The 27,049-nt window shown below is 34.9% G+C and overlaps 1 protein-coding gene across 1 annotated transcript; it reads left to right on the forward strand.

Moving 5' to 3' along the window:
* Positions 1-2,228: 2,228 nt before the first annotated feature.
* On the forward strand, positions 2,229-24,789 carry LOC136026431 (actin-related protein 2/3 complex subunit 2-like; the record flags this gene model as incomplete). Its single annotated transcript, XM_065703016.1, is given in 4 exon segments — positions 2,229-2,384; positions 11,472-11,565; positions 15,679-15,778; positions 24,603-24,789. Coding segments are annotated over 4 exon segments (494 nt in total), but the record flags the coding sequence as incomplete, so codon positions are not given.
* Positions 24,790-27,049: the final 2,260 nt, after the last annotated feature.

Below are 27,049 nucleotides of genomic sequence, written 5' to 3' on the forward strand. Positions count from 1 at the left end.
CATTGTGTATGCCAACATAAAGAAATTTTCGGCACTAAACTATTCCGTATATTTGTTAACCTGGCCGCTGTTTAAAAAAAGAAAGCCGCTGTTCACTGTAAAATGAAGCTACGACAGCGGGTGTAACCTGTGGCTCTTTTGTTGTCAACCTTCTGCAAGCTCATTTTTTTTATGAAACATATTTTAAGACAGGAATGAGCCCCCAAAGAGAGACATACACTAAATTTCTTTTCAAGAGCGGTTAGCACTGATGATTGTTATTTGAAGGTAATCCGTATAATTAAAGCCTATATTTTCATTCAAACATGTTTCAAAGTTTTAAATGTTTTATTTCCTATAAATATTGGTATATGATCAATGTTTAAGATTGCTGCTTTAAATTTGCATGCATCACACCCTGGTGTACTAAAATACTATCAAACTACTTATGAGAAAATCAAGACTTGTGGTTTGTAATGCAAAACATTTGACAAAAGAGTTCAATAACGAAATAACAAAATCAATAAACAATATTGAATACTAATTATGGAATACGTGGAATTGTGCGTGTCTCCATAGAAGCTAACTTCATAAAGGATTGAGAGCATCGAAAGGTAAATGTTAATATTCATATATTTTTCTCATTAGGTCTCAATCTGATTAAACTAAAAAATTAAGATAAATTAATGCTTCCATATAATATTGGATGTTTTATTTGATGTTTGCTTGGATATTTTAAATTGAGAGTAGCTGTTATAAAATATACAGTCCATAAATAAACATAAAAAAATACATTGCAACCTAAAAACGCCGCTTCATCAGATTTTCTTGTTGTAAGAATGCTATTGAGTTCTTTTAACAAAAATGATGGGTGATAACTGAGCTAAGAAGTATTTGAAAAACTCCAATTTAAATTGAATTTCAATTAAATTGTTTGATTTGCAGACATTTAGTTAAATTTTTATAATTGGTATTCACATTTATGAACATTAATGTATACTTGTAACACGATTACTTTAAAATATTAAAGCACAATGAAACTTGATTCTTCTTAAAAAATTTATGTAATTATCTAAAGTCATTCGAGAGTATTCGGAACTTCTATTGAAAGGTTTGTTTTGGAAATTATATTACACCCTTTTAAGACGAAAAATCGAATGCAAGCGAGATTCCCTTTAAACTGCTTTTTTTTTCTTCGTTGTCTATCTTTATAATGGTATCATAGGGACAGGAAAAGAGGATACAGGCCAGACTCTGGAAAAAAATCTTATAATGAAAACTGTCTGAATTTAACCTTTATTTCTATCCTTGTGATTTTACATCATAGTCAAAAAGAAGATTCATAAATTCAAAAAGAGAAGGTTAAGGGTCTTTGAAGACCAATAGCCAGAAGTTTTGTCTGTCACCAAACTAAATCTTGTCAATTGACTGCATTGGACAGAACAAATACCTATTGTAATACATTTGTTCAAGAACGTTATTTCATTCGATAACTGAACTGAGCTGGACTTATATTATTAAAATACCAGTCGAATAATAAGAAGACAGACGATCACATTCACCAAAGTTACCTGTTGCAAATTCTTTTCTCAGTTGGACATTTGTATCATTTAGATTTGGCCATTGGGCAAGGTTTCATATCTATAGCCTGTCTGGATATGCAAACATTATTTATCTGGCAGGCCTGATTATTGATCTTATTGTTTTACAGGATGACATCTGAGGTTAAACAGATTACCGCTTGAACAGTCAGGATTAGTAGTTTGAAAAACTACACTAACTAATCTCCAAACATGTAAAGTAAGTAATGTCACATGTAAAAACAAACAAGCAGTCCAATAACTTCGAAATGAAGAAAACATATGAGATTAAAGGTAGATAATGAAAAGCTAAGTAATAGTGAAAAGTGACAGACACTTAGAAATCTCTAAGTAAGGTTCACTTACGTTTGAGCACACGAGACATTTTACGCAGATTTATATCAGGGGCAGTTGTGATTATATGGTTAAGTCTGGTAACAGATCCTCGAATGCTCTCCTAGGATCAGATTTTTGCTGCTAACCCAGGGTTGCAATCTTAGCTAACTCAGGTTTTAAGCTAAACTGTAATCTTAAGCTAAGAATAGAATAAATAAAAGGAAACTAGAAAGATCCTAGGCTGCATTTTTTTTTATAAATTCATCTCTGAAGTGATTCTGTAAGGTTCATTTTTCGAGCAACATATTTTTCTGAAAAGTTATGTTTTTAGGCATCAAGAAATGCTGTTTTATTGACCCAATCATGCCTATTAGTCATGCTTAAGAAAGAAGTAGATGAAAGAAAGGGAGGAAAAATGATTCTTTTAGAGATAAATAATCGTATCGTTGAAGAAGCCCTTACAGTGAAAATAAAAAACGCCATTGAAGGGTATGATTTTTCTCTAATTAATAGCAACTTCATGATCAAACAATTTTAAAGTAACCTATTGCAGTTCTGATATGGCGTCTTGTAACTTGCTGCCTAGGTAATTTTGTGTAGAAGCCAATTGGCTAATTAGGACTATTGAGAAGGAAACATGTTAAGTAAAAGAATTCTTACTTCCTAGTAAACATATAAATTTGGGATAACACAATCAAATTTGCTGCCATTATACTGTACCTGCAACCCTCCTAATGACCACTTAGGCTTAGCCTATAGGCTAAATCCCAAATTACATATTAGCCTATCCATTTTCTTTACCAGGGAAAATAGAACTCTCAGGCATGAATCCAGAGCCTCAATGATCTCCTGTAAAATCACTTTGAAGGTGTCTTAAAAGGTAGGTAGTATATAGGCCTAGGCCTAGCCTACTGCCCTAATAAGGCATGAGAAAAGGATTTTAAGCCTCTTTAAAATCCTTTTAATTGGGATTGGACTTCAAAGTCCAATCCTAATTTTAAAAGTCTTAAGGTTGGAAATGTGTTTTTTCAATTTGAAAATTAGACCTTGATACATGGTTTTGGATCGTGCTGAAATAGGCTGACAGGAATTACATTTTCAAACACTAGTCTACAGCCAATTAAAAAGATACTAAGTATCAAGATCAGATGTCCTGTCAAAAATTAAATAGACTAGCCTATTTGCAATGCAATGTTTAAACCCAAAGAAATAAGTAAAGGTTAGGTTTACAGGATTTGGTATTCATCTTTAGAGAAATTTCAGCATTCTTAGGTGGCTAGAGTCTAGAGCTCCTTTTTGGATTTTAGGATAGGTATATTATTGATCACATATTGTTTATCAGGGTCAGTTTTAATGCTAGCATTGGTGATAATATGACCAAAATAACATACTGATGGAACTGTAGATCAGCATTTTGTTCTGTTAAACTTTAACTTTACACCCTTCAAACTTGCCTTTTCTAGCTCTGTTGCAAGGCCTGTGTCATATTCTTCTCTGATAGCTCCATAAATAAGTAGGCTAGGTCATGTAAAAGTATTTAAGACATTCTATGCCTTGGTATATCTGTTCCTGTTTTCTCTAGAGCTTACCCTGAGCAGATATCAGACCAAAAAGGTACCTCTTCCAATGTTACCTACCTTAGATTGTACTGAAAGCTGTGAGAGCTGATATGTTTTCTGATGTGACTAGTGACCATTAACCTAAGGTGTTGTGGTAAAATTATAGCAAACCATATAACTGGCTTTCATGTAAAGCAATCTACCACCTTATGCCTTTTTTATGCTGTTTATGAATATAATAATTGCTTCTACCTCAAATTCAGATTTAAGCACTTTTTGAGCTCTTAAAAATGACCTAAATATAGGGTATAAAAAAGGCTAAAAACATTAGTCTTAAACTTAAAACATTGATCTCAAACTTGCTGTTTCATAATAAATCCAGTTTTTGACTGTTATATAATACACAAGCACTGATTTTGCTATCACACTGCAGGAATGCACTGCAGGGACCATAGTAGTCAAGAAGCATTGTTAATTCTTAAATAATAATAACTGATTTTGCTACATTAATTTGAATAAATTAATTGTACCAATGTTATGGTGTTTTCTTCTTTGCACTGAGAAAATGTAGTATTATTTTATTGAAAACAGCACAGAGAAAATGTAGTATTATTTTGCTAAAAACAACAGATAACTCATACTTTAATTGAAAATTTGTAATTTTTAAGAGCTTAAAAAGTGCTTAAATTTGAATTTGCGGTAGAATCAACTATTATATTCATAAAGAACATAAAAAAAGGCATCAATTTGTATGTTTGCTTTGTTGGTAAGTTAGTTATATGAATTGTCATAATTTTTTGAAAATTTGTCATTTTTAAGAGAAAAAAAGTGCTTAAATATCAATTTAAGGCAGAAGTAATTATTATATTTGTAAAGAGCATAAAAAAGGCATCAATTGGTATATTCAATTTATACAACAGCCACTTATATGGTTTGCCATAAATTTATTGGTGTTGTCTAGTTTTGAGAAGTATTTTGCTATGCTTAAGTCAGCATGTGTATCTTTGATTATCAGGATTAGGTAGGCTAAAATGGGCATTTAATGCAGTGGATTAATTTTTTCAAAGTCATAAGGGGTGGGGGGAATTGGAGCCAATTTTCCCGAATAAGTGACTTAAATAGTACTATAAAGTCAAAGATATACTAAAAAAACTGACTCATTTCTATGAATGCTTGAATTACACATACCTTGTTGAGGTCAACAGAATCAACATAGAGTCTCACACTATCATTGTTCTTTTCAACTAGCACCATTTGGTGAGTTTTTCTACTCTTTCTATGATCCTAATACTTCTGAGCCTATTCAGTTCTTCTTTGAGTTTGCATTACAATAAGGACCTCTCTTGTTTGGTATAGTATTAGAACTGGTCCCTCCTTGAGGGGAATCTCGCACTTTCCTTTGATTTTGCCAATACCAGAAAACAACTGGTCATCTAGCATCACCTTAATCCATCTGATAAAATCCATCAGAAGAAGTTTTATATCTATTGTAGTTTTCCATTGTGTATTGTATTGATGTTAAGTATGAGTTTCACTTGGTTCATTTCTCTACTTGATATAAATCCTATGTTAGGAACTGAATTACCTCCAGCTATGTAAAATATGTGCTTCTGTTCTATGCTTTTTTTTATAGTTGTGAGACAGGATGCAGGCTCTAGTAGTTGGAATTGTTGTTTCACAGTACATGTCAGTTTCTGTCTTCCTGGTGCTATTGACAGTTTTAGGACTAGGAGATCAAAGTAGGGCTCTGGTAGATGATACCAGTTACTTTTGAATGACTTGAGCTATGCTTGGGCTATTTAATATACTCTATAGAACTCTACTTCTTTGTCTAGTGTCAAAACTATTTCCCTGCTGCTTGCAGCTTCTCATATATTCTTGGGTTATTGATGCCTCATACAGTTCTGTACCTAGTCATCTCTTTGGAGTCATGGTATTCACATGGCTTTACCAATAGTTTTAACTCTATTATGTATTTTTCAAGTGTCTCTTCTTCATGTTGGTCATGGCTCTGAATAATATACTGAGTAAACACTTTGTTATATTTTTTTTATTGTGCAGTATATTCACAAGACTCCTAAAAGCATGCATTGATTTTGTTCTAGCTCTCCTCTTCAATTTCAAATGTTTAAAACTATTGCTGCCTTTATCACCAATCTATATGAGTAGAATAGCTCAATGGATCTTTTTTGTTTGGCAGAAAGAGGGCCAATAAATTAAATTCAGCTTGATTGTTTTACAGAATGTTTTGTAAACAGACCCATGTGCCTACTTAAATTTGAACCCCTGGATATTTGCCCCTAATTTGTGAGATAAAGCCATCTCTCCTTATTATTTGTATTTTCATCAGTTTTGTATATATTCAGAGTCTGAGGGAGACCAAGAAAAAAGATAGAAATTATATGAGGAATTGCACAGAAGACAAGTAGGTGGTTAAATCAAGTTAGTGATTAAAGGCATCAAGATTGTCCCTAAAACTCTCAAGAGCCTGCAGCCTCCCCAGGGTTGCAAGTAATGGTGATGTAGAGGAAATTAGCACTAGCCAAAATCATTTAAATAATAGTGTTTATAGAGATTATACTTTAAACGTGTTGAATTTGAGCCCAACATCTACAACAGATGATGATGAGTCATTTGCCAGTGCCATGTTAATTGCTAGTAGCAGAAAATCTTCAAGTAGTTCTTCTTTCTAATCTTTGCTGTTAGAGCTAAGGGGCATTAATGATGGCTATATTGAGCACAAATATGGACTGGTAGTGCTTTACAGTAATGTAGATTGCATCACCACCAAAATAGTTTAAATTAAGGCTGTAATGTCAGCCAGGCCTGAAGTGAGTGTAGTTTCTTTTACTGAAGCTAGACCAAAGAACTCTTTGGTGTCACTTACTGATCCACAAATCCAGATCCCTGGATTTATAACAATTTCGAAACTTGACAATCCTGAAGGAAGAGGAATTGTCTTATACATTACACCAACCCTGAAGGTAAGAACTCTCTAACTTGATTCTCAGTATTGGCCACAGGTAGAGCAGGTATGGATAAATATTGAGCAAAAGGGGCAGCCTTTAAATATAGTATGTATATGTAGAAGCCCAAGATCCCCCACACAGAAAAGTTCCCATCTTGCAATTGCTGTAAATTCAGTGATGAGTTATCATTCACATAATGTATTAATTGTTGGAGACTTTAACATGCCCAAAATTTCATGGGTTGATAGCTATGCTGCCATAGGTAATAATAAGGATCAGATTGACCCATTCTTTGGTGCCTACATGAGAATTCATTATATCAAGATATTAATTTCCCAACTAGGTACTTTAACTGGACACAACCAGAACAGATCCACTCTCTTTGGGGGAGCATGGGGGAAGGTTTAATTCTAAAACATTAAAAAAGAGATATTTTTGACTTACAAAGAAATGATTGGATCTTTATGAAATTTCATATTTAGAAGGACCTTGTAACTCAGATCTGTTATTTTAAATCCCAACTGGATCCAGTGTTATTGGGGGGGGGGACCAGAAATCTTGGAAAACACTTAAAGCAGAGAGATCAGGACGAAACTTGGTGGGAAGAATTAGAACAAGTCCAAGATAAGTCACTGACATAACTGGACTGTGTCTGCTCTCTTTGGTGGAGTTGGGGGGGAGAGGGAGTAATTAGAAAAAAAGAGGTATTTGTAACTTATGAACAGGTGATCAGACCTTAATGAAAATCTGATATAATTAGAAATCTTGTGCTTTGAAACTCTCATTTCAAATCCTGACCACATCTAGTGACATTGGGGGGGGAGTTGGAGGGGGAAATTGGAAATCTTGGAAAATGCTTGGAGTGGAGAGATCAGGGTGAAACTTGATGGGAAGAATAAGCACAAGTTATAGATACGCAATTGACATGATTGGAAGAGATCTGTTCTCTTTAGGGGAGCTGCAGGTTATTGATTTGGAAAAATTAGAAAAATTGAGGTATTCTTAACTTAATAATGGGTGACTAGATCTTAATGAAATTTGATATTTAGAAGGAACTTATGTCTCAGAGCTCTGATTTCAAATCCTGACCAGATCTGTTGACATTGGGGGGAGTTGGAGGGCGAAACTGGAAGGGCATGGGGCTCAGTGCTTTGGCAAGTTTGGTGCTTCTGGATATGCTAGGATGATGAACATTGGTAGGTGTGTCAGGGAGCTGCACAAATTGACTTGATGAAGTTGTTTTCCCTGATTTGACCGTCTGGGGGGGGGCTGAAGGGAGATGAAAAATTGAGGTATTTTTAACTTACAAGTGGGAGATTGGATCTTAATGGATTTTGATATTTTGAAGGACCTTGTGACTCAGAGCTCTTATTTTACTCTTCTGACCTTGTCATAAGTGCCATATGAGCTCTTAGCTCTTGTTTTCTGAATATTCTGCCACCGGATGGCTACAGAACATGACCAAAAGTGAATAAACACAGATAATCTAAAGGTAAAATATTTTTTTTTATATTTTCCGAACTTTGGAATCGGTTTGTTTAAAAACAAATATTGTAATATACTAAAATAATTGATCTGTATGAGTGTACATTGAACTAAATATGCTTGATGATCTCTAAAGATTTTTCTGAGAATGCTGGATGTCAGGAAAGCAGCTTGTCCATCCCAGAACAATTCTCCCCTGTATGTGGATTAGCCATATTGTGTACTTGTATTTATTGGCCTATGTGTTCTGTTATATTGTGCATGCCTCTAGGTATGAATCATTTGTTATGTATTTATTGTTGGGTGAATTCAGAACATTTTATAGGACCAAAATACGATCAACCATTTGATTAATGTATTTGTGTTGTTTCTGAGTATGCTAATTGCTTTAAGTGCAATTAATCCTTGCCTCTCTCCAATGGGTAAGTCTCCTGAAGTATATATATGCTTATTGTATTTTCAGTAGCAAGGCTCTTTTCTTTTTTGCACTTGTTTAGTATTTGTGAATTTATTAATACAAAGAATTGTACATTAAAAAAAAATAACAACAAATAATAAATGCAATTTGGGCTGTGTATTTATTTATTAGGGGGGGGGGGGAAGTAACTCTACTTTGAGCAATTATTAAATTTAGAAAGAGCATAAAAATATGTTGAGGTGTGTGTGTTCACCTTGAGCCTAGCTAAGTAAATTAGCAAAAACAGTAAAACCCAAAGGAAATGGGAATGGCATTCAGTATTTTCAGACTTTTAGACCAGAAGCAGAATATAACAAGTAGTTAGCTCTCAGACCATATTGAGCAAGTATGTCTGTTTTCCATTCTGTTTTCCATAACAAACACAGAAAAAAGGCAGCTATTTTCATTAGTCATGTGGTACACAAATGTATGCATTACTTATGAACCTGCTTGTGCCATCTAAATTGACAGTTAAGACTAACAATAAAATAGCATAGGTGGTTGGGGGTCATTTATGTAAAAAAATTCCAGTATTTCTGATCAGTTCTTTTGTCCAGATTAACTTTAGATTTTGCCAAAATTCAATAACAAAAAAAGAAATTTTGAATAGAATACAAAAAACTTCTATGATATGAATGAATGTTATAAGACCTGATTTGGAATTAATTGGGCTCAGGATGAAGAAAAATAAGATACTGACTGTTTTTGGCTATTCAAAATCAGCCGCGTGTTAATAGTTTCCCTGAGAGTTGGTTATGCTTTTCAGCAATCAAGCGATTATTTTTCTTTCCACTGAAAGTGCAGAGCAACATTAAAACTCACAATAACAGAAATCGTTTGATGCATGAGGGGGATAACCTCTCCTCAATACCTTGCTTTTCACACAAAAAACTCCTTTTTGTATTTTAAAAATCTCATTGCTGAAATTAAATGGCTCTTCTTTTCAGGAGCTGTTCTTAAATAATTGATGGAAAAAGTTACAGTTAGTGTGCACAAGAAAATTTCATTCTGTTTTTACTTTGGATGTTGCTCCTTACTTTTAGTTAAGAAAATAATCTTTTTATTTCATTGTTTTTCAAACCATGCCAGAAAACCTCCCTCCATGAAAAACGTTTCCTGGAAATTCTCCCATCTTAATGTCTCAGTGGAAAGTTTCTCCTGTGTAAAATTCCCCCATAGAGAATCTCTCCTGTTAAAAATACCCCCCTCCCATGCAAAAATCCCCTACACAATTTTAGCTCCTTTGAAAATTTTCCCTTTATATCTGCACATGTAAAATTAAATTGGCAAAACTAAGTAATTCAAATAAAAGGAATTTAGTATAAGAATTCTTGTAAATTCCCCCATGTATGATTTCTCTTTGAATGTTCATTCTGGAAGCTTCCCACTCCATGGATAAGTCTCCTCTTGAAAAACCTCCAATGCAGAAGATTTCCCCCTTAGAAAATTCACCCTCCCAAACGATGTCTGTTTACTTCTCAAAAAATAAATACTAAATGTAGACACTAGAAACTCAAAACTATCTCAAAACTTAGATTGGATGACTTTGGGAAAAAGGGAGCATGGGAGTTGGATCCAGCTTTACCCCCAATCGTTTTGGTCACAAAGTGGGGAACTAGAACTGTAATTTCCGTTTGAGCAAGCCCTCTCCTGATATTATATGACCTTTGGTTCAATAAGCTCACCCTGACAAAAAAAAGAGGGTGATTCTTAAGGAATTGGGACAAAATTTAAGCTTTAGTGTAAAGAGTGAGGTATTGACGAGGGGTCAAAACCCCTTATATACGTAATAAAAACAAACGAGTATAGAAGTTCGGTACACAAGTTAATTCCTAAGTTACGTATGTTTTTACAAATAAAAACATTTGTAACAAATTAAAAGTTCTAGTTGCCTTTATAAGTAACCAAAAATTGGAGGGTGGCTAGGCCTCCTCCCCCACTCCTTTTTTTCTCAAAATTGTCTGATCAAAATTACGATAAAGCCATTTGCTCAAAAGAATAAATTAATATGCAAATTTCGTTTTAATTACTCATGTGCGGAGAGCCAAAATCAAAACATGCATTAATTCAAAAGCGTTCAGAAATTAAACAAAAAAAATTTTTTTTTAAACTGAAAGTAAGGAGTGACGTTAAAACGAACAGAAATTACTCCGTATACGAAAGGGGCTGTTCCCCCCTCAACACCTTGCTCTTTACGCTAAAGTTTGACTCTTTCTCACAACTCTACTTTTTAAAACAATAAAAAAAAAACTTTGGTGTAAAGAGCGAGAGGCTGCAGAGGGAAAAGCCCCTTTCATATGCGGAATAATTGCTTTTCGTTTGAAGTTTTAACGTCGCTCCTTACTTTCAGTCACAAATTTTTTTTGTTTTTTTATTTATTTAATCTCTACAAAGATCAAGGCATAAAACTGGTACATCTCTGAGGGGTATATATAATATAATAAAGCACTTTGGTTAATGCTAATAATAAACATCTTTCTTCATTCTTGTATACATTAGATATTCTTTTACATACATGTCAATTGCTGTGGTATTGAGCATGAAAGGGAGCTAAAAGGGGAATTAAATGATGTTTCTCTTTTTATTATTAAAGCCTGCCATTTAGGAAAGGAATGAGTAATCTTGTGCGAAAGCAAAAGAGTAGAATACATTATACTGGTATAATTATATTCCTTATTGAAAACTCTGATGGTGCCTAAGGACATAGGGTTATTCAAAGGAAACCTCAAATATTATGAAAACAACTTTAAAGCAATCAGAAATGCTTAGTCATCTTGTTCTTAGTGGTGGTTTACTTTGGTTTCTCAGCAATGTCTACACAACCCTTATAAATCTACTTCATAATCTGTCTGAATACAAAGCTCAAACCGTTCTTTAAATTTCTCTGTAATCTGGAAATTTCGAATTACAATCGCTTAACACTGTTTTTTCTTTCTTTTTTGCAAGGAACGCATTTCGATTTTAGGTGTCTGATTCTTGTTGCTGTTAAACATGTCATCATTAATTACAGTATCTAATTTACGGTTTCTAATTTAAATCAAAATTTATTTTGGGATGTTTGGCACTTGCCCGGATTTCCTTGACATGTCATTTATTTCCTTTTTAGAAACAAACCAGACTCAATTAATGTCACAGTGGCTGATTTTGATGGAGTGGTCTTTCATATATCAAATCCTGAAGGAGATAAAACAAAAGTCAGAGTATGTATCCGTGTTCGTTTTTTTGTTTTTTTTTGGGATGGGGGAGGGGGTCAACAATACGTCACAGTGTACATGTTTGTTCCAGGTTTAAAAAAGTGTGTATGCAAGTAATTTTTCAGTAAAAAAAAGTGTGAATTTTTCTTAAAAACTGAATTTTTGTTCATGTGACTTCTTATACTATCAGAAGTATTTAGTGTTCTTAATAAGACAGCATACATTTTTAGAAATGAAAATCACAGACTTTGTGTATCTCTCTAGGTTAAGTCATCCCATACATGTTCATACTAAAAAAAAAGGTTTGGTTAGGTTCTTAATGTGAGGCTGACATTTTGGAAATTTGGGGTCACTGCCTTGCTGGAAGTTAGGACATTGGTAGACGCCAGGATGAGACTTCAAGAAAAACTTTCTTGGAACGGTTGAAGATTGACTGGAGAGTCTCAAACTAGACAATATATGGATGGATTAATTTTAGAAAAATAGTTTGTAAAGTAGCAGATGGTGTTTTAGGGATGAAAGTTAGGAACGCAACTAGGAATTCACTGGAAATGATAAAGAAAAGAATAAAAAACTTTATGAAACAAAGCCTTGCTGATAGTATGGTAAATGAGTTTTTGAAATATTGTGGTATTGAAGTTACATATAAATTACTGAAGATTGTGAATGTGGTTCTTGAATTAGGGGAAGTTAGGTTCTGCCATTTTAGGGGAACTGTAATAAAGCCCCTCTGTAAGGAAGGTGGTAAGAGCGGGTATGGTAATTATAGAAGCGTTAGTCTTGTTTTGTAGGAAGCAAACTACTTAGTATGATGATACTATTTAGACTTAGAGATTCTGTAAAGAAAGTATGAGGAGACGAACAGTGTGGCTTCAGGAAGGGGAGAGGGTTTGTCAACCAAATTTTCACTCTTAGATTAATAATTGAGACCTGTCTGAGTCCTCAACGTCATTTAGTACTCCGTTTTATAGATTATAAACAAAACATTTGATTCATCTGATAGAAGAGCTTTAGTGAAGATCTTATCCTTGTATGGTATACCAGATAAACAGATTATATAGACATATATAAACATATAAACAAGTGATTATTGCAATGTATGAGAACAACATTGTTGCAGCTAAGGTAGGAAATGAGGTCAGTAACTGGTTTATATTAAATCAGGAATCAAGCAGGGTTACTTTCCCCATTGATATGAATCTATTTGATGGAGCTGTCCTAAGGAATGCAACAAAGGCTATGGAATTGGCTGGGAAAATAAAACTCGTCTAAATTATGCTGATGACTTGAGTGTCCTAGATGAAAATGTTAGCAAAATGAAGGTTTTTTGGATCATTTAAGAGGTCAAAAATAAGTTTTGAAATTGATGCAAAGAAGATTAAGTTGCTTAGACTTGGATTAAGTACAGGTGAAGAGATCAATCAAGTGGACTGCTTTACTTATCTAGGTAGTATCATTAGTAAAGATGCTGGATGCAGTGAAGGTGTTAGAAGTAAAATAGCAAAAGCCCAGGGTGCTTATCACATTTGAAAATGTTTAGAAGAAGAAGAAGATGATGTGGCAAACCAAGATTAGGATATTGGAAGCTACAGTGATGATAGTGGCCAGGTAAGGTTCTGAAGCGTTGACAATTCAAAAGACGAAGCAGGATTTGTTAGATGTTTTTCAGATGAATTATCTATGGATCTTTTTGGAATTGTCTATGGATCATTTAGGGTACCCTCTGACTGACCATATTTCAAACAGTAAACTGTACGGAAAGCGTGGTTCTATCCCGCTTTCTAGGGCTATAATGAGAGAAATGCTGAGATGGCTAGAACGCCTTCTGCAGATGAAGGATGACATATTATCAAACTGTCCTTTCTGGACAAACGAAAAATAGGTCTTCTGCAAGTAGAACGGGAGGAGGTCTTAAGAAAGAATTCAAAGAAAATTAGGACTTCTTTGGAGGGTGTAAATAGGGTGATTTGCATAGACTGAGATAGAAGAGGGGCATGTGCAGCTGTTTGGTTTCAGGCTTCTTGGTGCTGCAGTGAGTCGTTAGTAGTAGTATAAATAGGACAAAGAATCAGGTTTGGATCAATATTATGAATATCTCAATGAAGATACTCTTTAAGGCCAAAGATTCAACCCTCTTTGGATATCGTGTAGCTCAGTGTAGCCAGGCATTATAATTTTAGAAAATTAGAATAGATGACCAATAGATACCAACAGAGAACTGAAGGACCAACCCATTATTTGTTTACTCCTTATTTATCTAACATAAGTACCCATGTGTAGAAATACCCCCTCCCCTTTTTTTCTGTTGAAAAGTCCATGTTGGCAATTGAAAATTTGCATTACTTAAAGGCCCTATTAAAAGAAAGTTGGCTGCTTGATTGAAATGGTAACTGTTCAATGACAACAACTAAAATATAACCCCATCCCCATAGAGGTCAAATGAATACCAGGTAAAAAAAAGAGCATCTGGAGCACTTATTCTTACTTCCTACTAAGTTTGGCCGAGATTCGACACCTTTATGTAAGTGATTTTATAACGGATTTTTAGGGGCTTTTCCGGCTTCCCCCAAAAAAGTCATATTTTGTTCTGGTCCTTCAAACCCCCGATTATTCCAATAGCCCTTTGATTCTAAGAACCAATTAAGTTTCTACAAATTTCAACAGTCCCTTCTGGGATAGTCCTGGTGGCAACAGTTTAGTCCCTTCTCACAAAGCTAGCAGTTGGTCTTATCTCCAAAAAAATTAACTAAGACACTTGCTCCAACTTCCTGCAAAATTTAATTTGATTCGCTAAATTTTTTACACCTTTCAGGAAATTCTACCTAAATTTGCCTACTGATTACAAATCCGAGTATAATTTTAAAATATGTACCTCCAAATGATCAAATTAAGATGAGCCAAGTACGTGTTTCATGATATGTCTTTATTGTTACTGCTTATGTCATCTATGAACAGTTACTGCTGTAAAATGGATATAGGATTCTTCTTCTGACAAGGAATATTGAAGATGGAGTCACTTTTTACCGAAGTAATGATTCACAATGTATTACTTTACAACTGTGAAGTTCAATATATACTTATAAATCGATTACTTTTATAATTCTAGATCGATTGGATGTCTTTAGTTTTAAGCTATTACAGCTTGGTTCTCCATGGGACAATATCGTAGTTTTGTGGGACGAAACGGCGGAAAACTCAACTTTTCTTTGGCACCATCTTATTGGCCACTTTATAAGGGCACTAAAAATTTTAATACCTGGTTAAACAAGCCCTCTCTCGGTCCATCACGACCATAGGTTCGATTATTTCCGGAAAATAAAAACAATCAAATAAACACACATCCGTGATCTTTCTTCTGGGGAAAAAATTATGAAATTATTACTATGTCATTCGTCATCTTGTATGCGAAAATGCGTTTTTTCTTTTTTTTTTGTCAAAAAATGATTCTGTTTTAAATATTGTATTCTGTTAATCACAGAAACACGTAGGTATGGCAATTTACCTTAACTTGAACCCTTGAACAGCTCTTTATGATGTTTCATTGCCCTGCTAGCAGCGAAAAAGACAGAATCAGTACTACCCATTCTAAAATTTTCTTGTTCAAGTTAACCCATTGTAAGTTTCCTGGATAGAGTTTTCGATCGTGAAGATTCCAATGATGTTCATTTTGTTTCGATGCGACGCTAATTTTAGGAGTTTCAGGATTTTTTTTTTATTTCTTAAATTTGTTTTCAGATATCATTTTACTGTTAAGACTAATCGAGATAATAGTTAACATTCCTGAATTAGCAAGAAATGGCAATCTTTTTTCACTTGCCATTTTTTTTAAACGTGTAGTTTAATTTTTGGCTACTATGTGCCATGGTTAGTTCTTTACCATGCTGGAGCTATCAGTGCATCCGTGGTGGTTGTAGCGTTAGCTGCAGCCTAGTAGGCAACTAACTATGGTCCCTAGTAACCAAAATTAAAAAAAATAATTTGGCTAGTCTAGAAAAATTATCATCTAAAGCTGATTCAGGTATATAACCAAGAAACTAACTTTGCTTTGTGTTGTGTTGGTCTCAAGCAGCTTTGTGTTACAACAAGTTAATATCAGTAAAAACTGCAAATCTAATTCAGGTGAGCATTGTATTGAAGTTTTACAAGGATTTACAAGAGCATGGTGCAGATAGTTTGCTTAGGAGAGAGTATGGTGACTTCATTACCAGCACAGAAGAAGGTAATTTTCATAATTTGCTGTTTCCAAATCTGCTAATATTTTATAGGCCAAAAACATATGTAAGTAAGGGGAGGGCTTTTCCTATGTGACCTCTGGCCATTATATCTAATTATTTTTATGATTCTGCCTGTAATTTTGTGTATTTCCTATATAGTTATATTTTTTTTATTAGCTAAGTAAGTCTATTCCTATTTGGATATTGGAGGATCTTTTTATTATTATTTTTTTCTATACTCACTATCAGAGCTTCTCAAAACATGTTTATGAACATAATAAAACATTAAAGTTCAGTAAATGTCAATATTCATGGTACTACTGTTGCTACTCTTTTTGTCGTTATTATCATTATTCTCCCTAATGTTCTATTACAAAGTTTCCAAGCTAAAACTGGGCTCAGAGTCATGCTGTTTGTAACCTGAATATTAACGTTAGTGAAATCAACTAAAATTGTAATAATAAAGAAAAGTTCGCAATAAAATTTATTTTCTTCCTATAATTATAAATAATTATATATATATATATATATATATATACATATATATATATATATATATATATATATATATATATATATATATATATATATATATATATATATATATATATGTATATATATATATATATATATATATATATATATATATATATATATATAAATATATATTTTGCAGAAAATGACTGCTAAATTTAGACTATGGGTTCATTCGCTGAACCTACTGAACGTTTGTTCGCCAGAAAAGATTCAATGCTGTTTAAGAGACAATCCTAAGAAGCATAGAGGATTAGTCAGACGACTATGCTGCCTACTAAATATCCTGCCAGAACATAGTGAAAGGTTATATATGTGAGAATTCAAAGCAAGGGTGATGAAAAAATTGACACCTGCGATCTATGCAAAATAAAAACATTAATGTGAATCATTGCTCACTCGTGTTGCTCATGGCTGACTGCATTCACATTTTTATCTTATTACAAGAGGCTCCTCAATTGTTTGATTATATGGAGTTTCAAACACTCATTGGTTAACTAAAAATACCAATGAATAATTTAAGGTTCCCCTGCAGGATGCAAAAATTTGTGCTATTGGTGTGTAGTTTGAGCTCAGCAGAATGTTGGCCCTATTTTCTTTAATAACTTAGTATGTTCTGTAGAGTTTGTAACGTAACTGCTGCAACAATTTGTAGTGCAGCTAATAGATCAAGATCGAGAGTTTGTGTTTTTGCAGTAAAATGAGGCCACCCCACATGTTTCTTAAGTTTTTAATGTCTTTTGCCCATAAGAATTTTCCGTCCACCCTGTGATTTTTATTGATGGGGTACCTTAAAAAGCAGGGTACAGTAACAGCCTACGTATAATTGAAGAGTCGAAAAGGGAAAGTTGCCTATGAAAGCAATATGGTGTTTAATTGTTTTTTTTACAATATGGTATGATTAAGTTTCTGTTTCTACTTGGAAAACTATCTCGAGTCAATACAGCCTTTGTGTATTTTGAACATATAGGTAGAAGTGACTTTGCACAGTGAAGCTAGTACAGAACAAAAATGTATACAAAACTAGAATAGAAAATCAGATGGTAAGTGCATTCGTCACTAATCAGATATGGAAAAAGACATGTTTGTTTTGAAGGGGTTCGATTTATACTGGCTTAGTATGATAAAGAAGATGGTGAAAATTTGTCCTTTTACTTTTGTTTTAGAGGTTGGTTTTCTCAATTCTAGTCTCTTCAAAATTTTTACGTCTGACAAATCCACTCCACTGACGCTTTTCTAATGTTATCACACCCTTCTCTTTGTGCTGATGCATTTGCTTGATTCTTCGAATGTTTATGAATGGGCGCTATGCCCTAAAATTAGTTGTATTTTGCTCTCAACACGTTTTTGGGCCGGAAAAATGCTGCGTTTTGTAATTTAAAAAAGCGGTATTTATTCAGTGCGAGCTATTTTTTGCAGGTCATTCACTTAGAAGTTCTCTTTAGTTTTTTTTATTATTATTATTATTAGTCGGCTTATTTAAGGTTGAGGGTTTGAATCAGTAAATGTTAACATTTTTAAATGCTAGGTTTGTGGAAAAACTTGCTATAGAATTCTACTGCATCCACTCTGACTTACTATGCTATTTGATGGCTTGAACAAAGCGAACTTTCTTCTTTCTACGTCCATGTTTTGCAAATTTTGAATATTTTGTCACGATACATTTGTTGTGAATAAGCCAGCATGTTCTTTCCGAGTGTGCAATTTTAAAACGGTGGAAAAAACAAGAGCTAAGAGCTCATATGGCACTTGTGACGAGGTCGGAAGAGCCAAGAGCTCATATGGCATGAGCTCTAGCAAAATTTTAAGAATCAATAGATTGCTTTAAAAGGAAAATCAGAGGCTTAATGCCGGTTAAAAATAAGAGATCTGAGTCATGAGATCCTTCTAAATGTCAAAATCCATTAAGATCCGATCACCCACTCGTAAGTTAAAAATGCCTCAATTTTTCTATTTTTCCTCTCCCTTCAGCCCGCCAAAAGAACCAAACCCACCCCCTAAGTCCGGTTACGTCTATCACGAATCTACGATATTTATAAGCGTTTTCCAAGATTCCTGTCCCCCCAATCTCAACATATATAGTCGGGATTTGTAGTAAGAGCTCTGAGACATGAGTTCCTTCCAAATATCAAATTTCATTAAGATCCGGTCACCCATTCTTAAGTTAAAAATATCTCAATCTTCTAATTTTTCCAAATTAACAACCCGCAACTTCCCCAAAGAGAAAGGATTCGTTCCAATTATGTCAATCACGTATCTATAACTTGTGCGATCATAAGATCTGATCATTTCTTCGTAAGTTAAAAATGTCTCATTTTTTTTATGTTTTAGAATTAACCCTTCGCCCCAAATCCCCCAAACAGAGCGAATCCGTTCCGGTTATGTCAATAACCTATCTAGGACTTGTGCTTATTTTTCCCACCAAGTTTTCATCCCGATCCCTCCACCCTAAGCGTTTTCCAAAATTTTAGGTCCCCCCTCAATGTTACCAGATCCGGCCAAGATTTAAAATAAGAGCTCTGAGACACGATTTTCTTCCAAACATCAAATTTCATTCAGATTCGATTACTCATTCGTAAGTTAAAAATACCTCATTTTTTCTAATTTTCAGAATTAACCCCCCCTCCCCCAAAGAAAGAAAATCCATTCCGGTTATACCAATCACGTATCTAGGACTTACGTGATTATTTCCCACCAAGTTTCATCCCGATCCCTCGGCTCTAGACGTTTTTCAAGATCTTAGGCTTCCCCCTAACTCCCCTCAATGTCACCGGATACGGTCGGGATTTAAAATAAGAGCTCTGAGACACGATATCCTTCCAAATATCAAATTTCATTAAGATCCTATCTCTCCTTCATATGTTAAAAATACTTCATTTTTCTGATTAACCGTCCCCCCAACTCCCCCAAAGCGAGCGGATCCGTTCCGTTATGTCAATCACGTATCTAGGACTTGTGCTTATTTTTCCCACCAAGTTTCATCCCGATCCCTCCTCTCTAAGCGTTTTCCGAGGTTTTAGGTTCCCCCCCCCCAATTCCCCCCATTGTCACCGGCTCCAGTTAGGATTTAAAATAAGAGCTCTGAGACACGATATCCTTCCCAACATCAAATTTCACTTAGATCCCATCATCCGTTCGTAAGTTAAAAATACCTCCCTTTTTCTAATTTTTCCGATTTAATTGTCATCCCACTCACCCCCAGATGATCGAATCGGAGAAACGACAATCTCTAATTTAATCTGGTCTGGCTCCAGATATGCCTGCCAAATTTCGTCGTCCTAGCTTACCTGGAAATGCCTAAAGTAGCAAAACCGGGACTGACAGAACGGCCGACAGAATTTGCGATCGCTATATGTCACTTGGTTAATATCAAGTGCCACAAAAACGCTTCGGGTAACCTACTTTTTAGTTCAGACGTAGAAGGAAAGTATGACGAACCGTCGGCTCGAAAGACATGCCGGTTGGTATCTGATGCCAGAGAATTTAGAGATGAGCTCTTCGTAATTTTCTCAAAGTTGAGCTAAAGTAAAACATAGGGATGAAACCTTTTTATTGACAGTGAACAGATACAAAATTTAACTGGATATTTCGAACACATATACAGTGTTCATCATCAACAGTAAAACTAAAAGACATGAATAAAGCCGAACAAAATTTATACCTAATAAACTAATTACATATAGTTTATTGCTCTTATTTTTTTCAATGCAACAGCGGAAGCCAGACTCTTTGACCTTTTCGGTTCCGGTTCATTTGATTTATCTGACATAGTACATGGACAGAGGTCATAGCTTTTAGGTGAGCTGATATTTTCTTTATTTGAACTTAGTAAATTATCATAAATTGAATTCAATCCAAATTCACCTGTATCTCTGTTTATGGAATTATTCTTGAATAAATTTTTTTTTAATTTCGATTGTTTCCCTGAAAACTTGCTTTAAGCCTTGGTCCCTAGAAATCAAAGAAACATTTTCAAACAAAATAAAATGATTCGGAAGATTAATGATATGTTCCGAGAGGGCCGACGTGAAATCTTCAGGTTTGGTATTTTACTTTAAAGATGATGAAATATAATTATGATGTTGTGGCAATCTCTTTTAAATTCTGGTTAGTACGTCCCACATAAGAGCTTCCACAAGTACATGGGATTTTATAAACCCCACTTTGTTGATCTACGGAAGTTCGATCCTTTCCAGAATTTGAAAAACTAGCCAAAGTATTACTACCTCTTAAAGCTACCTTTAAGCCAATATTTTGTAAAATTCTTTTAAGCTTTTCACTCAACCCTGGAACATATGGTAAAGAACAAAAAATATCTTTCTTTTCTGTTGTTTCCAGAATATCGTCAGAAAATTCTTGAGTTTTTTTTCTTCTTTTCGAAAACATCATAATTCTTAGATTGCTACAACATCATAATTCTATTTCATCGTCTTTAAAGCAAAATACCAAACCTGAAGATTTCACGTCGGCCCTCTCGGAACATATCTTTAATTTTCCAAATCATTTTATTTTGTTTGAAAATGTTTCTTTGATTTCTAGGGACCAAGGTTTAAAGCAAGTTTTCAGGGAAACAATCGAAATTAAAAAAAAATTATTCAAGAATAATTCCATAGACAGAGATACAGGTGAATTTTGATTGAATTCAATTTATGATAATTTACTAAGTTCAAATAAAGTAAATATCACCTCACCTAAAAGCTATGACCTCTGTCCACGTAATATGTCAGATAAATCTAATGAACCGGAACCGAAAAGGTCAAAGAGACTGGCTTCCGCTGTGGAATTGAAAAAAATAAGAGCGATAAACTATATGTAATTAGTTTATTAGATATAAATGTTGCTTGGCTTTATTCATGTCTTTTAGTTTTACTGCTGATGGTGAACACTGTATATGTGTTCGAAATATCCAGTTAAATTTAGTATCTGTTCACTGTCAATAAAAAGGTTTCATCCCTATTTTGAACAGTTTTACTTTCGTCATGGAAAGGCAGTGTGGTCTTCGAAGTTATCTAAATTTGAGCTGTACTTAATTTTCTTTTTCTGTCATATTAAGAACAAAAATAAGTTATCACCGTTTCTGTTTTTAATTTTTTATGTATGCATTATTATGTACATAATAGATTGTAGTTTTTCTCTTCGAGCATTTGAACGCCATTTCCTTTATGCCTGAACAGTATTTACAAAAGGTTATGGCTGATTGAGGGCTCTACAATAAGGACGACAGTGTGAACTTTGCCTCGGATTCTTCAACCCTCTATCTCTGCCAAAACGTCAGTGTAGACTTGACCGTATTCGCATTTATTGTTCGAATAGTATTCTGAAAAAGGGTATTATTGACACTTATCCTCTCTAATATTTCTCTACTACTAGTATTATTTACAACTCACTGCAGCACCAAGCCGCCTGAGGCCAACACAGCTATACACGCTTCTCCTCTATTCCAATCTATACAAAGCCTTCCTTTTTTACACCCTCCCACAAAGTTCCACTTTTCCTTTAAATTTTTTCAAACGACATGCTTCCACCCCGTTCGGGGACAGCTTACTGTTGGAGATACAGTCAGTCAGTAGGGTACCCAAAACAAACCTTCGAAAATTTCTCTGGAAAACATCAAGGAAATCCTTCTGTCTTTCAGAGCGCCCACGCTCTAGAACCATACTTGACCACTGTCATCACTGCTGCTTCCGATGTTTTAATATTCGTTCGTAGACTAATTTTCCTATTCTTCCAAACTTTTTTCTACTGTGAAAAACACCCTAGACCTTGGCTATTTTACTTCGAATATCTGCGCTGCACCCACCGTCTATACTAATAACAATGCCTAGGTTAATGAAGCTGTCCACTTGATCGATTTGTTCGTTACCCAACATCACCTCTTTACCTTCACTTATTTCTGTTCTCAGCGACTTGGTCTTCTTAACATTTATTTTAAACCTCCGAAAATTCGTTGATTTTGGTAACATTTTCATCTAGGATGCTTAGCATAATCTAAGTAGGAGAGTTTTACATCCCCAATTAAATCCATGTTCTACCGTTGGTATTTGCTGTGCTCCTTAAGACAAAGTCCGTCAAAATGATCCATATAAATTTGGGTAGAAGGTAACCCTGCTTAATTCCTAACTTAATACAAAACCAAAGAATACCTTCATTTTCTAACCGCAGCAATGTTGTTTTCATACATAGAACTAATCACTGTAATGTGTTTATCTGATATATCATACAAGGATAGGACCTTCGCTAATGCTCTTCTATCAGCTGAAACGCTTGCTCATAATCTATAAAACTGAGGACTATAGGGGTTTGATGACCAAAGGGATTTGGAATTTGGTCTACACATCCTTCCCTTTTCCTAAAAAGACTGTGTCCTTTTCTTAAACCTTTATCTACTGCATCTCTAAGATAAAAAGTGTCATCATACTAAATAATCGGCCTCTTACAGAAACCAAGCTAACGCCTCTATTAATTATCACAATTACTTTTATCACCTTTCTCTTAGAAAGGTTTAATTAAAGTTTTCCTAAAATCGCCAGGCACTTCGCCTTTGTCAAAAATCATATTCACTATTTTCAGTAATTTTTCTCTAGCTCCATAACCATTATATTTAAAAGGCTCGCTTACCACACTATCAGCACCTGGGAGTTTATTATTTTTGTGTCTTTTAGTACTGTCATTAATTCTTCCTCACAAAATAGATTTTCCTTCGCATCCAAAGTGTCACAAATTTTTTCACTCTTTACCGTATATTTCCCTGTAACTCTTATCACGGTTTAGCGCATTCTCAAAATGTTCTGTCCTAACTCTTTTCTTATCATCAACTGTTGCCCCATTCCTATCTTCAACTGGGACAAGTTCAGATTGACTATTCTCTCTCAATTTATTAACATACCAATACAATATATTACCATTATGCCGTCTTGCTGTATTTTCCAGATCTTTCGCAATTCTGTCTTTCATTCATGTTTTAATGCTTTTTCCATTTTCTTTTCATTTTTGATTTTCTTATCATCCGTCACTCATATAATTCTTTTACAGGCCCCTCATCTCAATTAAACATAAAGCATTTTCACTAATATTCCTAGCTGTGTTTCTAAATTTTTTGTTTAAGACATCGTCAGAGACTTTGCCAACTATTTCGTTAAATAATTCCTTAAATCTTCTACATAGCCAAATTTACACTCTCTAGTTTAGCATCAGCTGTTCCTGGAAAGATTCTCTCATATTCTCATCCTGGAGCCTATCAACGTCATAACTTCCTAGATGGTTGTGACCCTTCCTGAATATCAGCCTTGAATCAATCCTATACATTACCAGATAGTGATCTTTACTTTTAACGACAATAACTGCACTCCTGTGTACCCCAGGATTTGAATTGATCCTGCTAGTCTTTCATTCATAATGACATAAGAAGGCTTACCATCTTGTGAGTACAATATAAGTACCATATTTACTTCTACTTATACCCCATCCCTGATTTTCATATTTGATTTGAGACTAGCAAATAGAATTACTAAACATTGTCTGCGGCTTTGCCAACTATTTTGCTAAATGATTCCGTCCATCATCTATATAGTCAAATTTGGACTCTCTAGTTTAGCATTCAACTGTTCCTGGAAAGATCTTCTCATATTCTCATCCTGGAGTGTATCAATGTCATAGCTTCCGGGGAGGTAGTCACGGTATCCTTCCTTAATTTCAGTTTTAAATTAACCCTAGACACTACTAGATGATGCCCTTTACTTTTGACATCAATAACAGCACTCCTATATACCCTAGTATCTTGTATCGATCCTGTCAGTCTTCGGTTTGCAATAAAATAATCCGTATGGTTAGATGTCTTACTGGCATGTGAATAACATGGTAACTTAGGGGGCATTTTATGACCATGATTATAACTAGATTGTTATACCTACAAAATTACAGCACTATGCAACCCTTACTGTTTTCTTTTCTTTCACCAAATTTACTTAGGCGAAGATACCATCTATCCTTATTTCTACAAACCTGGATGTTAAAAGCTCTAAATAAAAATACTATATTTCTACCTGGGATCCTGTCTATTTGTTCCTGTAGCTGTAAGCTCAGTTCCTTTGAGTCACTACTATCTCCATTAGTTGGTTGTATAGGGCTATATACCACTATGGCTGATACCCCGCTCATTTTTGTCATAAATTGAGCTACTAGCATTCTATTATTGATACCTTCCCAACCTAAACAAGGCTTAGCACCTTCCTTATTCATCACGATTTCTACTATTTTCTTGGGTCAAACTAATAATGATTTTTTTTTGCACTGTAGGTTACAATTTTTCTGTTTTGATTGACTTGGAGAAGATACCTGAAGGCTGGGAGACCTTAGTTAAAAAAATTGGATTGCTTAAGAGAAACTGCTTTGCTTCGGTTTTCGAGAAATACTTTGAATTCCAAGAAAAAGGTGAAGAGGGACATAAAAGAGCTGTGATCCATTACAGAGATGAAGAAACTATGTAAGATTCATTTGTACATAAATTAGACTAGAAATATGTATTAAGTCTATTTTACTTACTTCGCCTTTAATCACATACTCAGCCTTTTACTCACAATTATACAGATATGCAAAAACTTGCAGTAATTATACATATTTTTAAAATAGATGTCTAATTTTAATCCACAAACTGATTTAGATAGGTTATTTTAGAATAAAATAACTTGGGGATTCAAAAAGTTTATTTTTCAGTATTTTAAACTTTTAAGTAAATATGCAAAAAGATATGAACTAATATTAAAGAAAATTTTCTGTGATTTCTCTTTGCTTAATTAGGTTGTTTTATGCATATGATACCCCTTCCAGTTAGGAAGGCTGTGTTCTCTGAGATCGGCAGAGCAGTTTATCTTTTAACTCACCATAAGGTTTCTGGGACATTAGACTGCTCTAAAAATACTTTTCTTTTCTGATTTCGTAGTTGGTTTCTTTAATCTCATTTTGTATGTATTTTTTTTTTATTTTATTAATATAGATGTATTTCACAAGTTTTGCCTATCACAAGGATACCATAAGGATCTTGTAATAAGGGTGCCGTTGTGAAACCCATTTACGCAAGTTTGTATTCCTCTGACTATCCTTTGTGAGAAGCGATCAAAAAGGCTCTGGATCCCTTCAGATCACTTGGGAATAATTCATTATATTTGAGGTGCTTTTACTTTCTAGATTATGATGGCTGACGTTTACCAATAACGATGATGCATGTCTATGGACCCTTCTTTTTAGTTGATTGTGTTTGGACCGCCACAGTGGAAAAGGGCCTATATTAGAATTATTCCAAAAAAGCGCGCCCCTAGTGCATGCGACGTATGTCTATGGACCCTTCTTTTTAGTTGATTGTGTTTGGACCGTCACAGTGGAAAAGGGCCTATATTAGAATTATTCCAAAAAAGCGCGCCCCTAGTGCATGCGACGTATGTCTATGGACCCTTCTTTTTAGTTGATTGTGTTTGGACCGTCACAGTGGAAAAGGGCCTATATTAGAATTATTCCAAAAAAGCGCGCCCCTAGTGCATGCGACGATCTCCGCCCGATCTCACTTACACCTTGTTTGGCGAAAGTAACTGAGGCCTTTATACTCAAGTTTCTTCTGAAACAAATTCATGGGCGTATTGATAAATTGCAGTACGGTGGACTCCCCAAGTGTAGTACTACAATCTACCTAGTACGGATGTTTGACTACGTCCTCCAATGGCTTGAAAAAGGTAGTTGTTTCGTCGACATTTGCGCAGTGGATTTCCGAAAGGCCTTTGACCTAATCCGCCACCGGACTGCAGGCATGAATCTCCTGGAAATGGGGGCCAAACGACGCACCCTTGGCCTTGTACTTGACTTCTTAACTGGCCGGAAACAAAAAGTCTTTGCACTCCACGAAAACGATTCGGATTCATCATGGTCAGATACTTCTTGCGGGGCCCCACAAGGCACAAAATTAGCTGGAATAATTTTCCTGGTTGTAATTAATTCCCTGCTTAACCATCACGACGACCGTTACAAGTTTGTAGATGATCTGTCCATAGTGCTCGCTTACCTAGTCGAAAACACTATCATAACAAAGCAGTTTTCAGACCAGTTATTTGATCAGCTAAAGACCGAATGCTCAAGTCATGATCTTACCATTAACGTAGCAAAGTCGAAGATAATTCGTTTTAACCCTCTGAAGCGGAATATAGATATGCCTCTAGTCCCTTTCCCGATTGTGAACGAAATAAAAATCTTAGGAGTAACTTTCACTAGTGACTGTAGTTTCAGTGCCCATATTAATTTAACCGTCCACTAGGCTAATGCAAGCCTTCAGACACTTACCAGAATGAGGCGTTTTGGGTGTGATACTGAAAGTCTTCTCCATGCCTACATGTGTTATGTTCGCCTGTTGCTCGAGTACGCGTGCCCAATGTGGGGTCCATCTGCTATCCGCACACGTAAAAGAGCAACAAGGATTATACTCGGAAACCGTGGCATACCCTATGATCAAGCCCTCGCTAAATTAAATTTATCTCCACTTGAAGTCCGGCTTGAACACCTTATTCACCAATTTGGAAAATTCGTCCTTGCCAATAAGAGCCACCGATCACTACTACCCGAACCAGCCCCTCCCAATAGCCGAACTCGGTTACAAAATAAACTTGTACCTCCTAAAGTACGAACCAGTCGATACGCCAACTCATTTGTGCCTTTCTTCACATCAGTTTTTAATGCTGAGTTGTAGTGTGTGATTTTTGTCT

This window comes from Artemia franciscana, chromosome 4 (genome assembly GCF_032884065.1).
Source record: "Artemia franciscana chromosome 4, ASM3288406v1, whole genome shotgun sequence".
In the NCBI taxonomy this organism is placed as follows: Eukaryota; Metazoa; Arthropoda; class Branchiopoda; order Anostraca; family Artemiidae; genus Artemia; species Artemia franciscana.